The sequence below is a fragment of the Anser brachyrhynchus genome (assembly GCF_964034855.1).
Source record: "Anser brachyrhynchus genome assembly, chromosome: 5".
Classification (NCBI taxonomy): domain Eukaryota; kingdom Metazoa; phylum Chordata; class Aves; order Anseriformes; family Anatidae; genus Anser; species Anser brachyrhynchus.
Window position 1 is genome coordinate 29,665,542 of NC_137699.1, and position 20,623 is coordinate 29,686,164.

General features: G+C 38.6%; 1 protein-coding gene across 7 annotated transcripts in view; it reads right to left on the minus strand.

Moving 5' to 3' along the window:
- The window catches only part of COX16 (cytochrome c oxidase assembly factor COX16), a 48,431-nt gene that overhangs the window by 3,334 nt on the left and 24,474 nt on the right, over positions 1–20,623 (minus strand). For 4 of the 7 annotated variants that reach the window (XM_080595467.1, XM_080595470.1, XM_080595471.1 and 1 more), the window contains 2 exons: positions 19,835–19,885; positions 9,245–9,307 (listed from right to left, as the gene is read on the minus strand). In XM_080595467.1, the coding sequence (XP_080451593.1) occupies positions 9,245–9,307; positions 19,835–19,885 (114 nt within the window). The remainder of the gene's footprint in view (positions 1–9,244; positions 9,308–19,834; positions 19,886–20,623) is intronic. The other 3 variants (XM_080595472.1, XM_080595469.1, XM_080595466.1) reach the window with 1 other exon arrangement.

Here is a 20,623-nt window from a genome sequence, read left to right on the forward strand (position 1 = left end):
AAATCTGCAGAAATTCACTTTGAGCTATTGGTGCTTAGGTGGAGTTAATTCAAGGTTGCCACCTGCAAGAACTGTTTGGCTTTCATCTGTTTCCTGCATAGGAAAGGGGGAATAAGAAAATCCTGTTTACTGCCTGGCTTGATGCAATAAATTGTGCAATGAGCACCGCAGACAGAAATGACTCCAATTCAAAGAGACAATTATTTCCCATTATTGTAGTAAGTAACCCCATTTGCAGATAAAAGCTGAGCCAGGGAGGAACATCCTCATGGCTGAGAGAGACAATGAAAGAAGTGCATTAAACCTGGCTGTTCTTGCTGGAGTGTCAAAACAGCCTGAAGACCATAAAAGATAGATTGAGAAATTGTTCTGACACACAGATGTAGAGGTGCAGAATGAAGGCTAACAATGTATTTGCTATCTTGTGAGGGACTGCAAATCACAACTTTATCATCATTTATGATCTGGCCTTGTTACTATTCTCTTCTTACAGCTCTTTCCCAGAGCCATGTCTCTGACATATCATTTTCTTAATAAAAACTTAATGTCACTCACTTTCCACAGGATGTGACATAATTGTATATTTAATTATCTGTGATTAGTGCTCCTCAGATTAAAAATACGTATTTTTTTCCAACTAGAGAATGCTTAGCTTTTATGTTATTAATACATAAGCAAGTTACGAAATAGAATGCTGTGGCCAGAATTAATTAGTTTTGTTCAGTAAGGGAAGAAATGTAGGGTGGTTTTTTTTGCGTGTAAGCATCCACAGGTTTGATTCTCTTTTTGGCTTTGCTACAGACTGGCAAAGAAACTCAATGAAACCAACAGAGTTCTTGTTGCTGCCTTCAGTGGGACCCAATGCCACTCACCTATGGCACAACTAATTAATTTATGGTAAACTCAGTTAAGAGACTCTTTTTCCTTAGATTACTTTCCCCTTAGCCCAATTCTGCACTGTGTGGGGCTGTGCTCCAAATCAGAGAAAGTGAACTAGATTAGGAAAACAAATACACACTGTTTATGAATTAACTCTATTTAAGCATAAGACTGCAAACACTTGAACTGGCACAGCTGAAGGAATCACTAGACAGACAGCAAACAAACATCTTTTGCTGGCTATGTTGCAAAGCTTTGTATCACAGAACTGCACCACCAATTTCTCTGTGCATCATTTTCCCAATTTGAAGAATGAAAACAGTACTTGCCTCCACCTCAGAGGTGTCATAGAGTTTAATTAATGTTTGTAGAGTGCCCTCAAAGCCTTGTGTGAAGGTGCTACAGTGATACAAATTACTTAATAAACCAAACAACTAAGGTACTTTGTTAGACCCGTATGGTTACACAGTCTTGAATTTTTAAAGTAAGAGAAAATAGCACTAGACAGACTTTTATCAAAGAATTGGGGTTTTCCATGATCTCCACCTTTCTTAAAATGGAGAAAGTCTTAAAAACTGCACTAAATCTCAACGGATGACCCAATACCATTTATGCATTACACCTGCATACCATCCAAGATGAACTTCTGGATTCAAAGGATTCACAAGCTCTATGGGTAAAGTCAAGAAAACTCAAATCGCACTGGTCAGTTACTTTTAGCTTATCTTCTTTTCTTGAGCAAAAATGTAAATTCTGAAACATTCAACCTATAAAGAATAGCGTGAGTGCAATATTACACCTTCAAGATCAAACATCCAAAATTCAGCAAATTCCACTTTTAATTTTAAGCAATGAAATACATGTAGCATAGCTTCCATTTCCCCTGTACCTGGAAGTTTTACTGATCTATGGTTAACACCCCTCAGGAAGAGAAGAGCATTATCTGAAGAGGTCTGTCCTCATTTCTGCAGCAGATCCACCTACTAGAGGAGCAGCCAGGGATGGACATCTGGGATGTGTGCAGGTTCCTCTTCAGCTATATAAAGCTGAGCTTGGTTGAAGGGGATGTGAGACCTTTTGCAGTGCAGGAGCACAGAAGAAGCAACAAACACCACCTGAAACCTGCAGTTCTGTGGCCAGGAGGAAGAGCATACGGATTTCTACAGCCCATTTGTTGAAATGATGTCTACGGCTCCCTGTCTGGAGCCCACAAAAGCCTGCTGAATTTTTTAGGCTGACAACACAGAGAAGGTTTATTTCAAACATCTTGCTTGAATGTTTTTAAGCAAGGACAATTGTTTTCACTGTGTGTATAAAGTTTGGCACAATACATCCTTCTAATAATTTAAAAAATATACTCTCAAACAAGTAATCAAAAAAGAGGTTTACAAGGATCAAAACATATCAGACTTGTGAGTCACACATGGTTTTTTCCCTCTGAAAAGATCTGAAAAATAAGTTTTTACAGGTTTCTTATGTGAGAGAAAAAAAAAACTGTGATGAATATCAGAGGAAAGGCTAAGAGACTACCACAACAAGAAATGATCAGTTGCCACTGTGAAACGCCTAACAGAAGTGTGTGGGCACAAGAAAAGAATCAACTACAGCAGGTTTACAATAATAATGTCAAATTAAACTTAAATCCAGGCCACTCAAGGACTACTTCAAAGTAACCATACTCCTTCAAATCAGCAGCAAACCGTATTAACTAGTCTATCTTTCTGAGAAGCTGAGTTAAATATTCTGCCTCTCACACGCCGCCGCCTCTGTCCTGGTCTCCGTTAGCTCAGGTAACATACAGAGGTATTGTAGGTTAGAACTTTGTTTCTCATCTACACTTTCCTGCTGATTTTCAACTCGTCTGTCTTCCAGAACTTGCTTGTCAATTTATATGCTGAAGCAGAATGCTTTTCTCTTTGCAGAAACTGTGGTTTTGGCTAGCTGTTATCAGAGCAACTTCAATACTTTCCGCCATTAATAGTTTTTTCAGTGACATCAATGGTGACTTTTTGATTTTTGTTATTGGGCAAATTCATTTTGGAAAAAAAAACTTCCCTTTTTCTCTGTGACTAAGATCCCCTGTCCGTTTGATGAGGACAGTAATATAGGTGTTAGTCCCCCACTGTATTGCCAAGGACAGTAAAGCTGTTTCTCAGCAATACTGCTGAGTGCACAGCAAACAAGTAACTTGCAAATAAATCTACCTTCATTCTACAAATCCACCTTCATTCTGTCTGAACCAACAGGTCCTCAAAATTAAATCACCAAGACTGCTGTACTGAGAAGGATCGAGGCACCTAACTAAATTTTTACAAGAACAAAGAGGAGATTTTAGAAGGTAAAGTCTGGGGTCTTTCTTTGGTTGGAGAAGACCTGTCACTTCTTAAGACAGCATCCCACTCTCTGACAGTAACTTGCTACTGCAGAGTACATTTGTACAGTACAGTTTGAGCATTAAATATAGATAACAATAACTTGAGAGCAAGTAAAGAACATGTGAGAATTGTATAACAATCTTCTGAAGTATTTCAAAATATAGCTTGTGTCCCTACGTGAGCATCGCAGAAAGTACACTTGCAGTCACAGAATATTTCACATAGTGTTTACAGAATGGACAAAAAAAAGGGCTAAGCAAAACAAATGTGAAGTGGTTTATAAAAAGCTGCTTTGCCTCATCGCTAAGACAAGAGCTTCCTTAGAAACTATTTGCTTTGCTGCATCCTCTTTAGAGGCAGGCAGTGCGAGGAATGTACACAGCCTCAACTGTGCAGCTAAATTCCCATACAATACATTGAAAGTTATTTCGGATATTTTATACCAAGGATCTAACAACTCACCACTAGGGGCCCATTAACATGAGAGATGTGCTTAACATCTACATCTACGTAGTCAGCTGCACAGGGAAACGTTCCCAATACTGCCTGGAAGGAGCTAGCAGCATCCCCTAGGACAATAACTGAAAGAATTCAGTCATGCTGGGTCGATGACACTTTCCATAGTCAAACCCTTTGTGTGTGTGTGAGAGAGAGAGACAGACAACACACAGGGTTGGCTCTAACATGCTAAGAGCTGCTCAGTTCCTCTGGGATTAAAAAACCATCCAAGGAGTGCAACAGCTGCAAAGATGTCTATTTTGGAGAGAGGGCGAGGAGCAGAGATTATTTGTTACAGGCATTTACATGTCTCGATCAGGTTTGCTGCCTGCTTGCACTCCTAGCTGCCTCACTTTGCTTTTTACAACTATGAGAAATCAGTGTCTTCTTATGGGGATAAGGGAAGTGCAGATGCAACACACATGAAAGAAACAGCTCACGGCTACAGAAAATCCTGTGCAAAGAGATATGCTAGAAACATGACTAGAAAAGAATTTACGGGTCTGTTTAATAGAGATGAATTCCAGAAATAAGACTGGTAAAAAGTGATGTCCCGTGCATTTCCCTCAGGAGGCTATGTGTCTTGCTTCCTGGAAACTTCCAAAACTCTTCCCAAGATCCTATGCCATACCCACTCAGAATAAAACAAGTAGCACAAACTATTTTAACTAAAATCCTCTCCCTCTCTTGCCCATGGCAGTCCCCACTGATGACAAACTAACACCATTTTGTTCATCTCTACAAAAACAGAAGTGATGAAGACTTATGGTGAAATAAAAATTCTCAAGACCATTTTACATGTGAGTAAAATGAAGTGCAAGCAACTTCACCCTGGGCTTGTCCCAGGCACAACCCAGAGGACAGACAGAACCCATGGCTGACTGGAAGCAGCTTTTCTTAACAACATGCTGACAAAAAAGAGAGCGTGGGGAGGGTCAGAGTGATTGAAGGAAGAAAGAACAGTATCTCATCCTCATTCAGTGTCACAACTTTGGGCAGATTTTTTTCTGCCCGTCTCTGACCCCTCTCAAACAGCTCAAGGCAGTTAGCCACCAGTATCTAGCTCAGACACTGAAGTTAATCAGTCCAACAGGCCGATCTGTTAATTCCAAGACAACAAAATCAGTAATCCTCTGGTACTGGTAACGGCAGCAACAAGGTGCTTGCAGATTTCAGCCACTGGTATTCAGGAAATACCTACCAGAACCATCCTCGTGTCCATGTACTCTACGATATCTGTTGATTACTATAAATTACTATGTCACTACAGTGTCACTTTGTGAAAAAAAATGTTTCACCCATTCTGCTGTGACTACAATCCCCCAAGTCAAGTCAAACAAGCATTAAGCATTTTGAATCATTTTTACAAGAGCTTATTCAAATGCTATTTTCTTTCACTCTTAAAAGAGCAAATACACAGGTTATGTTCCCAAACCACCTCTCCATACACTGCTTTTACTTTTTGAACTGTCCCAGATAAACATTTTAACACTGAAATTACAACACTTCTGCTGTAATTCTCAGGACAAACATTTACATGTTTGTCCAGAGCTAATGTTGACCTTCTGTGATCTATCAAATTATGAAGAAAAAAGCCTGCCACATATTCATATACTTTAAGTCAAGAAAAGGGTTCTCTAGCCTGGCTATGCACAGAGCAGTAGGTTCATTCACTCCTCCAACGCCAAGATCAACAGCGCACAACCACCTGAAAAAAACTTTTTAAAGTTTTGTAGATTTGATATTCTGTAAGACAGAAAACTCATTTTTTCTTGCTGCTGTGTTCAAATGATGTTCCTCTCTGTTAATAATGGACTTTACTTCTAATTTTAATATTTTTCCTGCATTAGAAAACTTGTCAATAGCTAGTACTTTTTTCTTATGAAGGTATATACATATACACAATATAATCAACATTCTTTCTGGAAAAAAAATGGAAAGATACATTTTATTTTTTTTCTTAACATTCTGGTATCTTTCCATTTTTTATTTTTTTAACATTTCCCATTTTTTTAACAAATAACTGGCTATTTTAACAGGTACTTTGCTCACCTAATGCGCCCTGCTTAACAAGTAATACAAACAGGTCTCTGCATCTGTCTGGCTGTACTTTTAACTACTTCAATACTTTTGTGTCACTTGGACATTAGTAATGATTTCACAGTTTCTTCGGGATCACTGAAAAAAGTACTCAATATTGCCTAGATATGTCAACTTGTCAGCTTACTTAAAAGAAAACTCTCTGATGTCCTTTTATCAATCTTCTCTACTTTATAACTTCTCATTTGCAATTTCCATAGAAATCATTTTACATTTATAATTTACATTTTTTACCCCTCTGCCTTCAATTCCCATTGGTTAAAAACATATCTGATTCAAACCTAACTGATTTTTCCATTGTAAAATGTTAATTCTGTAGATTACTAATACATTCTTTTTGAAATTGTTCTTATTTGCTTGAAAAACCATAAACAATTTTTTGTCTTTGGGTCTGCTGTAACTGATTGAGGCCACATTTTTTTAGTGTACTAGACCATTATTTTCACAAAAGTACAGAAACGAAGTGCTAGAATAAGGAATGTTCATTTGACAACACATTTAAACCAACAAATATATTGTGATTCTTAGACATCCACGAGAAAGTCTGTTACTCACCACAAGAATCAGTCCTTTATCTCCCTCTTTCAAACAATATTTTTGTGCTTTCAAATGAAATACTCTAGGCTTTTGTCACAGGTCAAGCACCTGACATTTTTTACCATGTGTTCTACAAGGCGCAGCTCAGCAGCAGAACTACATTCCCATTAGTACCCGTGTCACTAGTGGACAGAGCCAAGATTTATTAGGCAAAGGGGAGCAGCAAGGACTAATTGGCCGTATGAGGACACATAAGCGTGTGAGAGGAATACATAAACAACAGAGAACACATGCAAAGGTAGCTTGCTCCTTTGGCACATCCTAAGACACAAGATAAATAGCATTATTAACAGATCTGAGATATAAGAAAAGCAGTATGTATTATATATGCAAATTCATTCTTGCTCAAAACAGTATACTTTCCAGAAACAGTCCTCTATGAAAAAGGTAAATTTTGTATAATCTGAGAGAACAGTATTTAGTAAACCAGAAGGTAAAAATGTCTTAATGTTAATTTCCTCTCAGTAAATGGATGATACCTGTGATTAGATCTTTGTTCATCACCCTCATGCTGAAGACCAAGTGCAGACTTCAAAGCTTGAAATATGAGAAATGTTTTTGGTTTTTGTAATAAGCCATAAAGATGTATGCTTTAGCAGAAATTATGACATTCCAAAAGAATCCAGTATTTATTCAACATAAACATTTCTGTAAGCACAATAAGATAATTTTTAAAGTCTTGAGTTGCAGGGGGCACAGGCAATGGACATCTGCATGCATCATGCAATCATGCTTCCAAACAGCTGGCGTGGTATCCTCAGTAACAGCTGCAGATACAATGCTAATAATATTGTAAAATAATGCTTCATATATCAAAACAGCAACTTTTTTTTTTTAACTGCCCTTGATCTCTTACTATGCTACGTTTAGTAACAGCCACTAGTGTTATCCTCCACTGTGACCTAAATATAGAATTATAAGATGTTCTTAAGAGCTGCATTTTTGACAAGTAAAGGAATAAAGATGAGGGGGAGGAAATAAATCCCTATACTGGTACACATGAGGTCCACAGAAAACTGCTCTCCTAATGTCAGCAGTAACTCCGTGACTGGTTAGATTTTGTCTACCAGAATAGAGAGGTAATATTGATTAAATCTGTCAAAGACTCACACAGGGCCTGTAGAGTACCTGGCTGACAGCTGAATTGCTCCTGATTCTACCAGTTTCACTAAAGCAAGAAATGAGTATGCCTAGTGCTTGCAAGTTGGTGCCCATAGTAAAGTACACATTGAGATTAGAGTCAAAACAATTATGTGAATCTCTTCTCGTTGCGTGGAAATTTAAATCCGTTTGTTTCGTTGAACTGGTCTGCCCTCTATAACACCCAAGCACTACTTTAGAAGAGTTGCAGCGTGGCAACTCTCTGTGATTTAGATTAAGAAAAAGTAAGATTGCTTCTGTCACTTCTGTCCATCAGGAAGGAGCCTCATTACCCAAGTAGGGTTGTAATATGTTGTTATGCTACTTGTATTTTATTACCATTGATTTCTCCATAAAGCGGATCCAATTATGGTCATTAAATATTATCCTTCAACTATTTACTTATCTTGCTGGAAAGAAAGCTAACCATATCTGAATACAGATCAGTTGATTTTGTGGTTAGGTAGTGAGTTAAACAGAGGGTTGTGGTTTTTTTTACAGCTTGTGGTTCTTCCATATAAATGAATCAGAATAGCCTTATAGTACATTATAGGGAAAGTGAGATACAGAGTAACTGCAGAGGTGATCAGAATTTAATGGATGTGTATGTTTTGTGTTTCCAGTTGAGCTTCCCACATGTACTCATAGATCAAATATTTGATTTCCAACACCATACAACACAGTTCTTTGTAGAGCGAGGATGGTCCAAAATTATTTGCAATAATGGTAGAACATTATCATAAACCTGGTAGGTAGGTAGATGTTCTGCAAAATTACATACATAAAAGTGCAAGAGATAAAATTTATTTTTATTTCACAGACGAATCACAAAAGAGGAACGTAAAAGAAAAGTTTTATTAGCAAGACCATGTACTACTGTTTAGACACTTAAGTATGAGAGCTATGGATGCAATCACAATCAAGATCTTGAAAGGCCTGTGACGGGAATGTTGTATGGGAAGACAAAGAAAAATCTGTGATCAACATAAAGACCATGGGGATAGATAATGTGTTACCTGGATATTTGATCCATGTAATTTAAAAACATTAAAAATTATCAGAACTATCTCTAATCTTTTTTTTCTGGATACGGGGGGGGGGGGGGGGTGTTCAGTCTTCCTAACAAAATAGCTGTTTTGGAGCTTGGTAATCTTTGAAGAAAGTTGTTGAAAAAAGAAGGAAATATTTCTCTATAAAACTTTCTGAAATTACGAAAAAGTAATGGCAATTGTTTCAAAGCTACACAGAAGTTTTAAGAAACGAGAAATAGTAGCAGGCAGCACGTCCAGTACGTTGTTCTGTACTTCAAGCTACAGATCATCATAATCTATGTGGTAGAAGTGTTGATACGTACGTATACATATTCCATCCAAGTCCAACATCAGCTCTACTTTTATAGACTAGGTAAACCACATAGTGGAATTTATTTGTACCACTGTACTTGACACCTGGACATCAACGCAAAGCTGTATTCAGAAAGAAGCACTGCATGTTCAAAAACCTTTCTTTACATAAAACCTTGTTTTTATTGGACATCAGTGAGTCAAAGGCAGATGGCTGATCTAATTTTAGATAGGGACAGATCCACCCCACCAGCGGCCAGAGTAATCAAGGGTAGCCAAGGTTATGAGCCCCAAGCAATAGATTTATTTTACCTTATATTCAGATTCCAGCGTCACATTGTTCTGTTTTAATTTTTCTTTCAAAGCAGGATCAACCTGTAAAACAAACAAAAATATAGCAAAAAACATTTGCTTTTATGAACTTCTAAAAGAAACCTTAACCTCGGATAAACAAAGTATTGGTATATGTAAATCCTCCTCTACTCTAAAAGAGTATACGTGCCGTCTGTTCAGATACCAGTATGATGAACACAGTGTAAGAATTGGGCTCAAAAGAGACATGTCAACAAATCAAAAAGGAAACATTTATAATTAGCCCTGTACTTGCATTACACCTAATATTTAAACCTGCGTTTGGTTTGGTGATTTCAAACTAATCAAAGCCTTAACAAACAAAAGAGGACCAGTAAAGAGAAAATTGCCATCACATTACATATTTTACTGCTGAATGGTATGCTCAGTGAGTAGGCACACAATACACTCTGCTTTACAAAGTCTATACGTGAGTCACACTTCCAAATTTCAGGTGAACGCACTGCTCTTTCCTAGTTTTGATTCTGTACCAACAACACTGGTGATTTCTGCCACCTTTCAGTTGGTCAAAGAACAAACCTAAGAACGGAAATTTGAATGAACCACAGTGGATGAATCTTACATAATTGAGCCCAGAGGAAGCTGTAGTCATCCCTCCCCTTGCTAATTCTGTCTCACGCAGGTCTTAGAGCAGAAGCAAGGAGAAAAAACTAGCATTCTTCATCCTCAGAGAAAGTGTTTCATCTTCTCTTCAAAGAGAAATCAGCCAAATATGCAATATTCAGACACAGTCTTTAAGCTAATCAATTAAAATATCAAATAAATCTACCATGACAAACCATTCTCATTTTTAGACCTTAAATGCAAGCAGTGCTAAATGAATCAGATGTGTAAGGGGATTGGTAATGTATTTAGTTCTACATCTATGCTTCACTAGTCCAACTATGACCAGCTCAATGAACAAAAGTTGTTATTCTTAATTTGCTGCTTCTTGATCTGAGTGAAAAGTGCTCAGTTGTCCTCGCCACTGTCAACTTCGAATGTCTATAAGCAGTCTAGAAAAGAAAAAAGGAGGCAACACAAGTTATTGAACTCGCCTGGGCTACGAAAGAATCCACCTTCAGACCCTGGCCCAACAAAAAAAGCATGTAAAAGTCACTTAGCTCATGACCCGTAGTGGTACTTAAAATACATACATACCATCTAACAATGAGGGGTATTGCTCTGAGAAATTTCCCTGAGCCATAATGCACCCCTTGACGACGTGCACTGCCAGCTAGGCAGCACGCAGCTTGTGAGACCTCTGTTCCCAAGCCTGCTCAGACAGCCCAGCCTTGCACCACCTGTGCATTTCCCTATCCAACCAGAGATCTGGCCTCAGCAACGCATGCATTTGCAACCTACAAACCCATTATAGTCGGGAACTAAGCCAAAACATCTAAAACATTTAAAGTTTGTACAGGATGCAGCTCTCACATCCTCTGTAATAACAACTTTTGTAAAACAGGATATTGGCCCCCTACATCAAATAAAAAATTAGATGCCACATCTCTGCCTTGGTATTCAAGGGCTCCATAGAAGTGCCCTTCATTAAAGACAGATTGCCTCCCTCTTTCTGTGACCACGACCTCCAACAACAGCCATGCCTCATTAGATCAATGAACCCATCCATCACACGTGCAGAAACGAGACCTCTTCGGGCAGCCAGACATGCTTTGGAGCTTGCTTTCACAAAGATAAGAGTGATCACGGACCTCAGTGTATTCAGAACTAAATGCAAACACTATTTGTTATGCTTAGTGTTCTCACAGCACACATATGGGGAAGGGGAAATAAATGCTCCAGCAAGTGAAGAAGCAAGAGAGAGGGAGTTTTATTTCCTCCTACGTTCTCCATTTAAGATGGTGCCCAAGATAACATGGCTGGAGCACCATTTTTACTTAATTAACCACGGCTATAATTTAGCTTACAAAGGCACCTCAATATTCCCATTATCAAGGTTTACTTTAGCAATTTTTAGTGTGTGGCGTTTGCATGGCCACATTTGTATAAGGTAAAGGGAAACAAGCAGTGAAGTTATTGCCACTTCTCCTCCAAGTCCTTCTGTCCTCATACTTCCTTGCGTATTTATTCTCCCCTGCCTGCATACAGGGAGAAGACTAGCTAAAACTGAGACTCAGCACCCTGGGACTCATAGCTGTTTCATGCTGTAGCTGTAATATTGGCAAAAATGCAGAAATGAAGGTTAGTTTAAATTTCTCAAAAAAAAAAAAAGTTATCTCATAAATGAGAAATGAAGAGAAAGTACTTCCTTAGAAGCACAAACTTTATCTAGCAAATTAACTTACTAAAAAAATAGCAGTTAAACCCTAACTTGAGGGGAAACTATGCACACATGTTGGTAAGCTCTTAATATTTACTATGCAAGCACACAAAAGACTTAAGTCCAATCTGCATAACATGTTATTTTGCTTCAAGTTGCACAAAAATATCAGAGAACAAATATGTATTTCTTCGTCTTTACCTTTTTTGTTCTGTACATTCTTAACCCATAAAAAATAATTTGAACACACTTGACTCTGCACAGAAACTGAGTCATGTGCATGTTCCAAAGCCTTGGTTGCAAACCCCCGCTTTTCAGTTGCCAAATCTAGACAAATCTAGGTTACAAATCATTTTTGGAACTAACATGGTAGTTGATGAAAAGTATGTCATAAAGCTCTGTTCTCACGGTGTTTGTACCATGCTGCACTATCCTTGCGACATTACAACAAAAACAGGAAAGCAAAATGGTCCTATTTTCTTTCTGACACGGCAGATGAACATCAGTAAGAGCCATGATCCCAGACCATAACCAGGGAACACGGTGTGGGTTGAGCCAGGGAAGTGCCTGTCCCAAAGGGGTAGCTTCTCTATATTGCACACCTGCCACAAGATCCGGACCCAAGCACATACAGATTGCTTCCACTAGGACTGCTGCGCCAACACACAGACTGCTGAATGAGCTAAAAGTATTCAGCTGTGTGCTGGCAAACGAATCATCAGCTACGTTATGAATACAAATCCCCGTTATGAGAGCTGATGGGGGAAGCACACAAAGCCCAAATGCCCTCACAGCCTAGCATTGTCCTCTGCACCATTATTTTGGAGGCAGGAAGGAGCAGAAGACAACATCCCTTTACACTAGGGGACTACTGCTTGTCGGGAAAAATCTCAGATCCTTTAAGATCCATTTAAATTCAAGCTCTGTCACTAAATATGGAATTCAAAGACCCATGTTGTTCTTTCAATTAGAGAATAACTTTAAATTAAATTCTTACTGAAAACGTATTGGAATACTTGATGCAAGTATTTGGACAGCAAGGCCTGGACACCAATACTGAAAATACCATTTTCCAAGGCAGGCTTTCCCCTCCCTACTTCAATTGTGTAGCACTTGTAAAAAAAGTGAGTGAAACATTCTCAGAGTATTTTGCTCTATACAGGCTTACTTCACATTACGTCAATTGGAAGTGCAAGGACAAGTACACAGACAAACCTCAAAAAAAGTTTAAAAATTATCAAATCAGAATTTTGTCCTATTTTTGTCTCCTGTTCTTTCAGACCTACCCCTACTAAACTTCAAAAGGTTCTCAAAATTCTCAGAGAGAATGACTTTAAAAATATTCTTAGGTGGCTAAAGGTAATATGGGTTAAGCCCAAAAATATTCTCAGAAATCTTAGTAGGCAGCTATTTGAAGCTGTAAGCACCTTAAATCCTGTTAAAACGTGGCCATCACTTCTCATTTTAAGGCTGACATTTTGGTTTTTCCATTAGAACCAGCTGACGTATTTCCCTCCAAGGCAGACCTCCGGGTGCAGACGAGGAGCATCACTGCAGAACGAAGCAGGAATACCTTGGGCTTGAAGCCCCCACCAGACCAGGGACTCCTGCAGCGTGCTGCGAAGAACTGTTAGCCTCCCTTCCCTCTCTTGGGTAAAGAGAAATTTTTATTTGTGACACAAATATTTCTGGCATATTTATAGACCTGAATGTGCTGCTACTAAAAATTCTCTGCCTAACAATTTTGCGCTGGTCTTCAGTGACCACAGTTCATTTTGGTTTAGAAGTAAATAATGTAGACAGAGAGTGACTGTGAGATCTGTGAATGTCACCAATTTTACCTCAAGGATATGTAAAGGATAGCTCTTTCACAAAGAGGCCCGGAGAGTAACACCACTGTCCCCTTTCAATGTTAAGCACAGGAATATGAAGCAGATCAGCCGCATCGCCCCCATTCAGCCTTCAGAAAGGAGGAACAGGCTGACTCATGTTCTGATTTTCAGGGTAGCATCCCTATCACGCCTGGGTGTGCATCTTCAGTAGCCCACCTTCACAGGCAGCCACTCTTTCAGTTACAACCATAACGCTTTACTTGTCTGTATGTACTTACTATTTGTAGACATGGGCTTTAGTACAAACCAAGCCTTGAGTATATTACATGCTCTAAAATTATGGGCTCCCTCATGCTACACAACGAAACTGCCAGGAGACAACCGTGTCATGAGGAGAGGAGTGCTTTTAGCAGTCTCCTCTCGCATCAGTCAGTGCAGTACACTGTATACTCGTGTCCAGAGACTGGCATGTCCTGACCAAATATTTGTATACCAAAGTCTTACAAAACCTTCCCTCTAACAAACATTTCCAGAAGACAGTAGATGTTTCTACCCTAAAACAAATAAGTTATTTTTACAAACACGCGAGTATCCTCTCTTACACCCTAACCCCCACAAAATAATATCCCACTAAAAGATTTCAGCTTTTACTTGGGAAATGAGGAAGGACGATGGATTGGCTTTAATGAATGTGAATTAAGCCTCCTTCCTCCCCCCCCCATCTGCTCACACCAGCACAAACAGATGGGACACAATGCTTCTGCAGTATCCACAACACAGACAGTCCACAGAATGACCGTTTACGTGAAATTCTGCATTTTGTCCTCCCCACCCTTTTTTTAAATTGAGCATGAACCAGCACCACCACTTTGGGCCGTCCCAATAAAACATCTTCTTTGAATACGCTTATCACACGCCTGCTCCTCTAAATGGAAAATCAGCAATCTTGCGTGGATCAACTTAAATCTTCTTTTTGAGAAGAGAGTCCCATAAGATGTTACAGAAGTCTATGTCATAAATATTGCAACTTGTGGTTTATGAGCAGACTGAGAAGTTGTAGACAACAAGGCATAAATCCCAGGACTCGGGCAGTGCCACGTAAAAGCTAAACTAAGTGTCATTCTGCTGAATGAATTAAGAAAAAAAAGGTCAAAGCGTAAGTAAGAGGAAAGTGCAAGAGAAAACATGCTGTTACATGCAACTTCATGCCCAGCATTCTTTAACTACATTATTCCTAATATTTAATACATGGAAAACACTTATGTAAGGCTGCTGCATAAGCTTGGACAGGAATACTTCTGAATACTGGGGAGACATCTGAGACCAAATCTACAACTCGGGTTTGTGTCCTTTGACTCTTCCCTAAGATCTGCATAGAACACAGACAGTTAAACAAAAAAATATTTCATCCAGCCTCTGACAGGAATCAATGCAGACATTTCCAAAGGAGCAATATAAAATCTTATTACAGCAGCAGTTCCCACAGTTATGGTACATGATGTGCCAGTGATCTCTCAAAATCCAAATATTCTACTTGCTTCCAGATGGATTTAAAAAAAAAAAAAAAACATAAAACCTACAATCCCAAACTCCGGACCACACATTTTCACATAATAATGCCAAGGGAAATGCAAGCTATTATGTTAAAGGCTAATACAAAGATGAAACCTTCCCCTTCATCAGCAAGCACTTAAGTATATCTAGATTTCTTCATATAAGATCATCAAAACTAACAAGGGTTCTCTAGCTCTCATTTCCGAGAAAAAAGTACTGAAGCACTTAATCAATGATTTGTATGCTTTCACATCCTGCTTGATTTTGCAGGTGCACATTTATTTATTTGATTTATAAAACGTAAATTAGTGCCTTAAACCCTGGCTCTGCATATGCTACCATAAATTTCATTTCACACTGAAATTCAGTGCAAAAAATGTTCTTTCTGGTACAAAACAGAGTATTCCAACACAGGAAATTCAACAAACAAACAAACAAACAAGGCCACAACTCTAGAAGTAACAGCAAGACCCCCCCCCCCCTTTTATTTTTTTTTGTGAAAGGTTCCTGCAAGAGAACAGGCATCTTGCTGTGTGTGTGAAGATGAATCAGTCCTAGGCATAGACCCAACCACCTCTGCTATCACCTTGAGGTCAGAATGACGGATCTCTCTGGTACAGGATCTCAAGGCTGGCACTCCTGAGCTTTGCTATGCCTTGGTTCCCCTGTAGCCAGGGTACAGGGGGAGGAACTTGCCAAGTATTGTGTGCAGTTTTTCCCAAATCTCCTTTTTAGCTCCTTCAGAAGAAGAAACAAAAGTGTAAGATCTTCCGGTGGATTGGAAAACCATGTTTAAGACCCCAACGTAAACTATACTATGCAAGAAAGACAAAAATGGCTCAGCCTGCTTTTACTGTCCAAGGATTTAATGCTTTAATCTATTAGCAAAGAAAGAGGTGAAAAGCAAGGCAATGGCATTGCCTCGCCTCTGGGCCAAAATGCAGACCAGTGGTCACTAACAGGAGATTCTTAACCTGGAAGAATGGAATTGCAGGATTTGTTGAATTGGCTATTACAAGGCATTGCCAGGGAAAACAGCAAGAGGAGTAAGGCATCTATTTCAAAAATATTAAAATAATTTCTCAAGGTGCCTTTGTGAAGCCTCTTTAGTATGCTATACCTGCCCTGTTACAGCCACTTAAACACTGTGAAATACAAGACACAAACTAAATGCCCTTAAGGTATCAGTCCAGAAAAAGGAAATGCTACAAAAGCAGTACTTAACAATTTTCCTCAAAGTGGGTATAATTTATGAAAAATTCATAAAATCTACTAAAAAATTTCAACTCATTAAATATGGGTTTCATCATACCTTAACTTACCTGTGAGCACTTTACAACGTCCTAACAAACCTGTCAAAATTCTTTACAATGCTTCTGCTGTTAATACATAATTTGACATTTACATTTTTGAGTGTGTTTTCTGCCTATTTTGGTTAGCCCAACACCGTGTTAGTTATTATCAATACAGAATTAACTAGCATATGCAAAAGGCACGTCCCATTCTAACCTGAAAACATTGATCTCTTGCATTGAGAGTCATATCTTTACTGACAAAAGCAAAAGCTTTCACACTGAATAAAAAAATGCACAAATATGAAAAGAACTTTAATAAGACTTCTTGCATATTTACTAAAAATTGATTTCCCATATGCTAATTATAGGGTTAATTGGTTCCATCTGCACCAGGTTTCTGAGCACAACAGACATCCTGCTGAAGGTGCACCTAGTGTATATGTAAGAACTCATACAGAGTGAGTTTGTGATGCTGGTGAAGGGAAGGATACTTAATGGTTGGACCTAAAACCAACAAAATACAACTTCTGGATGCAACTCCTGCAGTCACCATGCTTGACCTTATTTTGAAAAGATTGCTTTTTTGACAGCTATGTGCCTACACTGCAAGTTAAAACCGGGAAAATAACACACATGCAGTTTAAAATCTTCCTTCCCACTCCCTTAGTCATATGCTAGCCTTGGACAGAATCAGCCTCTTTGTGGTAACTCTAAAAACCAGGAAGATCCCTTAAGTTTCTGTTAAAAGCAAGCAACTTGAAGAGAAAATTTGTGAATTGGTAGTTGAAGGCAGCATGCAAGCAGTCTATGTTCCTCTGGTCTCAACCTTTCCATCAATGTACTTGCAGTCAGATCTGGATGGAAGAGGGTGTCCTCCTCAGTTCTGTACTTTAGGAGAAATACCCGTACCCATGTACATTTCTTTCACTTACTGCTCAAGTATATGCGTCCTGGTAACCCAGTTCTGGTAGCAGTCTCACCAATAATATAGCCAAACCAAAGGCACTGCACAATACTCAAACTGCCCTCTTTTGCACTGTGTATCAATTCAGAAACACAAAGAAGCTCATTTAAAGAAAAAAATTGTAACCGTTTCATAGGAGAAACTTTAAAGGCACCAAAGTTTCAATAAAAACAGAAAAGCAATCAAATAAATAAACTTTCCCTTGTAGGAACATAGGCGGGCTGACTTTCAAATGTCATACAAACACATACTACAGTTAAACACATGCACAAGCACACTTAGAGATTAGGAATGCTTTCCTTAATCAAACTTATATATAAGAGAAAATATACTAGCGACCCTCATATAAACAACTCCAGCTTTCACAAAACAATTGCAAGAAAATATACATTGTCTTTTGCTGACTCAATACATTCAGCAATATTAATATATATGTGTAGGGTTTTAACCCTATAAAATTGTTTTTTGTTATGTTTTAGGAGGCCACTTTCACAGACAATACAAGTCTCAAAACTCTCTCTAAGTACTGAAACAATGTTGACTTCTTTTTTTTTTTTTAAGGCGCTTTTAACAGAAACAGTTTTGGGAATTCATTGTGAACTTAGCAAATTTGCTTTGGTTGTCCTGAAACTGCATCTCTGCAAATAAATTATGTTTTGAAAAAAAAAAAAAAAAAAAACCTACCAAGTTTTTATAACTGCCATCCTAAATATCCATGTTCTAAAGGAATTATTGCCTTTAAGAAAGCTTCTCACTCTACAGCTTACATAGCACTTAAGTAAAAATACTTTCCACACTGACATCTAGTGAAGTTTTACAGTAAAAAGAAAAATTCTGTTCTTCTATTTTGCACCCACAGGTTTTCATCTTCCACATTAGCCATATTTCAATCACTAACTTATGTATAAAATCACTAGAATTTGTAGCACATTTGTACATTATGCACTCTTTTATTTTAAAAGATATTTTGCCACTATTTTTAAATAACACATTTACCTGCCAGAGTCCCAGAAATTCTGATGAGTATATTAGAGGAGGTTATCATTATAAGACCTGGGGTATATTAAAGGAAGTTATAAAGATAAGATCTGGGATAGATCTGGGATAATTAAACTTAAAACATGTCTAACAAAGTTACTGTTTTTCCATTATGCTAAGTGAAAATCTGCAGTTCCCATTTCCCAGTAGGCATTCTGATCAGTTGGATCTTGTTGCTTAAGGTATTGTTTCAAATGTAACATATCTATTTGTAGAAAACAAACAAAAACACCATAAAAGAAATATGTCATACTCCCAGTATTAAAAAAAAAAAAAATACTGTAAGACTCAACAACAGCTATCAGAAAGCAGATCCCTAAGCCCTCTGGCTATTATTGTACTTTAAGGGCTAAACATCCAACACCAAAAAAAACAAAAACCACCCACAACTTTACTAAGTTCAATGTGAATTATGAATGAAAAAACATTTTAATTCATACACTTAAGATATTAATAAGACAAGTTCTCTCTCTTCTCTATGCAGTATCTGCAAAGCTTGTATTCATTCCTACATTCTCTCCATAATCAGTGAAGAAAGAAAGAGTCCTTTGGGAATACCTAAATTAGCCTCCTGCTCTGAATCATCACAGAGGATGGAAGGCTGTATGAAAAGCATACATATTCTTTGAGGATTTAAAAGTGGACAGACTGTTAAAGAGAGCTCATGAGTTTCTTGGCCCCAGAGCTGCCAGTCTACCCGCACAGGGACAACAAACTCAAAAGCCTTCTACCCTCCTGAAGCTGCCCTCCAGGTAGGGACAAGACACTCTTAGACCAGCTACAACATTAATTTCAGTACTCATTAAGGTTCCAAAAGCAAAGTCTCGTTTTTATGCCCCATCAAAAGAAGGCAGTTAAGCACTGCCTGACACAACTTACAGGAGGCTCAGTGCTGACTCCAGGGAAAATATATCGCCTATTGAATCACAAGCACAACTATAAATGCCTTGTGCAGTGGCAGATACTTGAAGAGAGAGAGATTATGTGTTTTCCCTTCTCATTAGCGATTGCACTCCAGACAAGAGTTTGGGTTCTGCTGTTTCAGACTGCCACGTAACCGTAGCTTGGAACAGAACCAGTTGACTTGAGACTTTCCAGCCTCAAAACACAAAGGAGAAGAAAGGAAAGGTGCACTTAGACAGAGATCACGCTTAAAATGGAAACATTCATTCCCAGGCAAAGTGTTTTCAACACTTCCTTGGTAAAAAACATAGAGACCTTCAAGTCAAAAGCAGCAGAAAATCCTGGTCTAGGGACTGGGACCTCGGTACTTGAGCTTGAGCTCCAATCTGCTGAGACCAGTGCCATCAGCTTCACAACAGGAGTCTGGAAAGCTAGTTGTCTTCTGGTGCTTGAGGGAGGTGAGGGGGAAAAACAGCTGGATATTAAATATGTTTTGGCTAAAAGCTGCCTGAAGCTAAATTACACACTTGTAATCACTTCAATTGCAAGGCAGAAACACTAGTAATTAATTGTGTCAATGTGACAGGATTTAAAACAACCAAACAGAATTCTTGGTACTGTATAAAATGTAAAAATCTGAAATCTATCAACATTTTATAAACTGAAATTAGTTCCACTTACAATGGCAGCAGAATGAGTTTCTCCAGTTAATAGCCTTCTCTTCATCTGAATCTAATCTTGACAACAGAAAAGAAACACCATAAAGAATTATGAAATGGAAAAATGGCTTCTGTTTAAAAATGAGGAACTCAGAATACTTGCACTTTATTTCAAATTTTGTCACAGAGAAGCTCAGTAATCTGAGGTAAAGCTGCCAGATGTCCAGCTTTCTCCAGACGCAGCCCTTTTTTTCCACCCAGAAATTCTGTCCAGACAGAAAAAAAAGAGAAATTGGGCCATTTGCCTGGAATTTCCAGATGCTGGGCAGCATAGTCATGCAGTAGCTCTGACGCGGTTGCTAGATGCTTGGAAATCCTGCAGAATGTGTGTGCGTGTGCTGGGACTGTCACACTTCCAAATAAACAGTTACCTTGTGTGCAGCCATGCAGAACACACCCAGCATGCTGCATTTACTGAGAACTCCTGAGTAAGATATGCCAGATAGGATCCAAAATGCGTCCCCAGTTTCCTGGACAGAAAACTGAGCAAGCCCTTACATGAAGCATTCACTCTACAGCAATCTTCTGAGTGCACCCACATGCATACATACACAAGAAATCTGGAACAGCACGTGGGGCCACCAGGATATTTACTAGTTCAGGACAAGTAACATAGCAATGGTCACATTGCTGCTGCACACATCTCAAGATTCAGAACTAGACTTACAGGGATCTAGCACCCGGTTGCACAGCAAAATCCGCAGCATGAATTAAACTTGGAAATTTAAAAAAAAAAAAAAAAAAAGGCAGC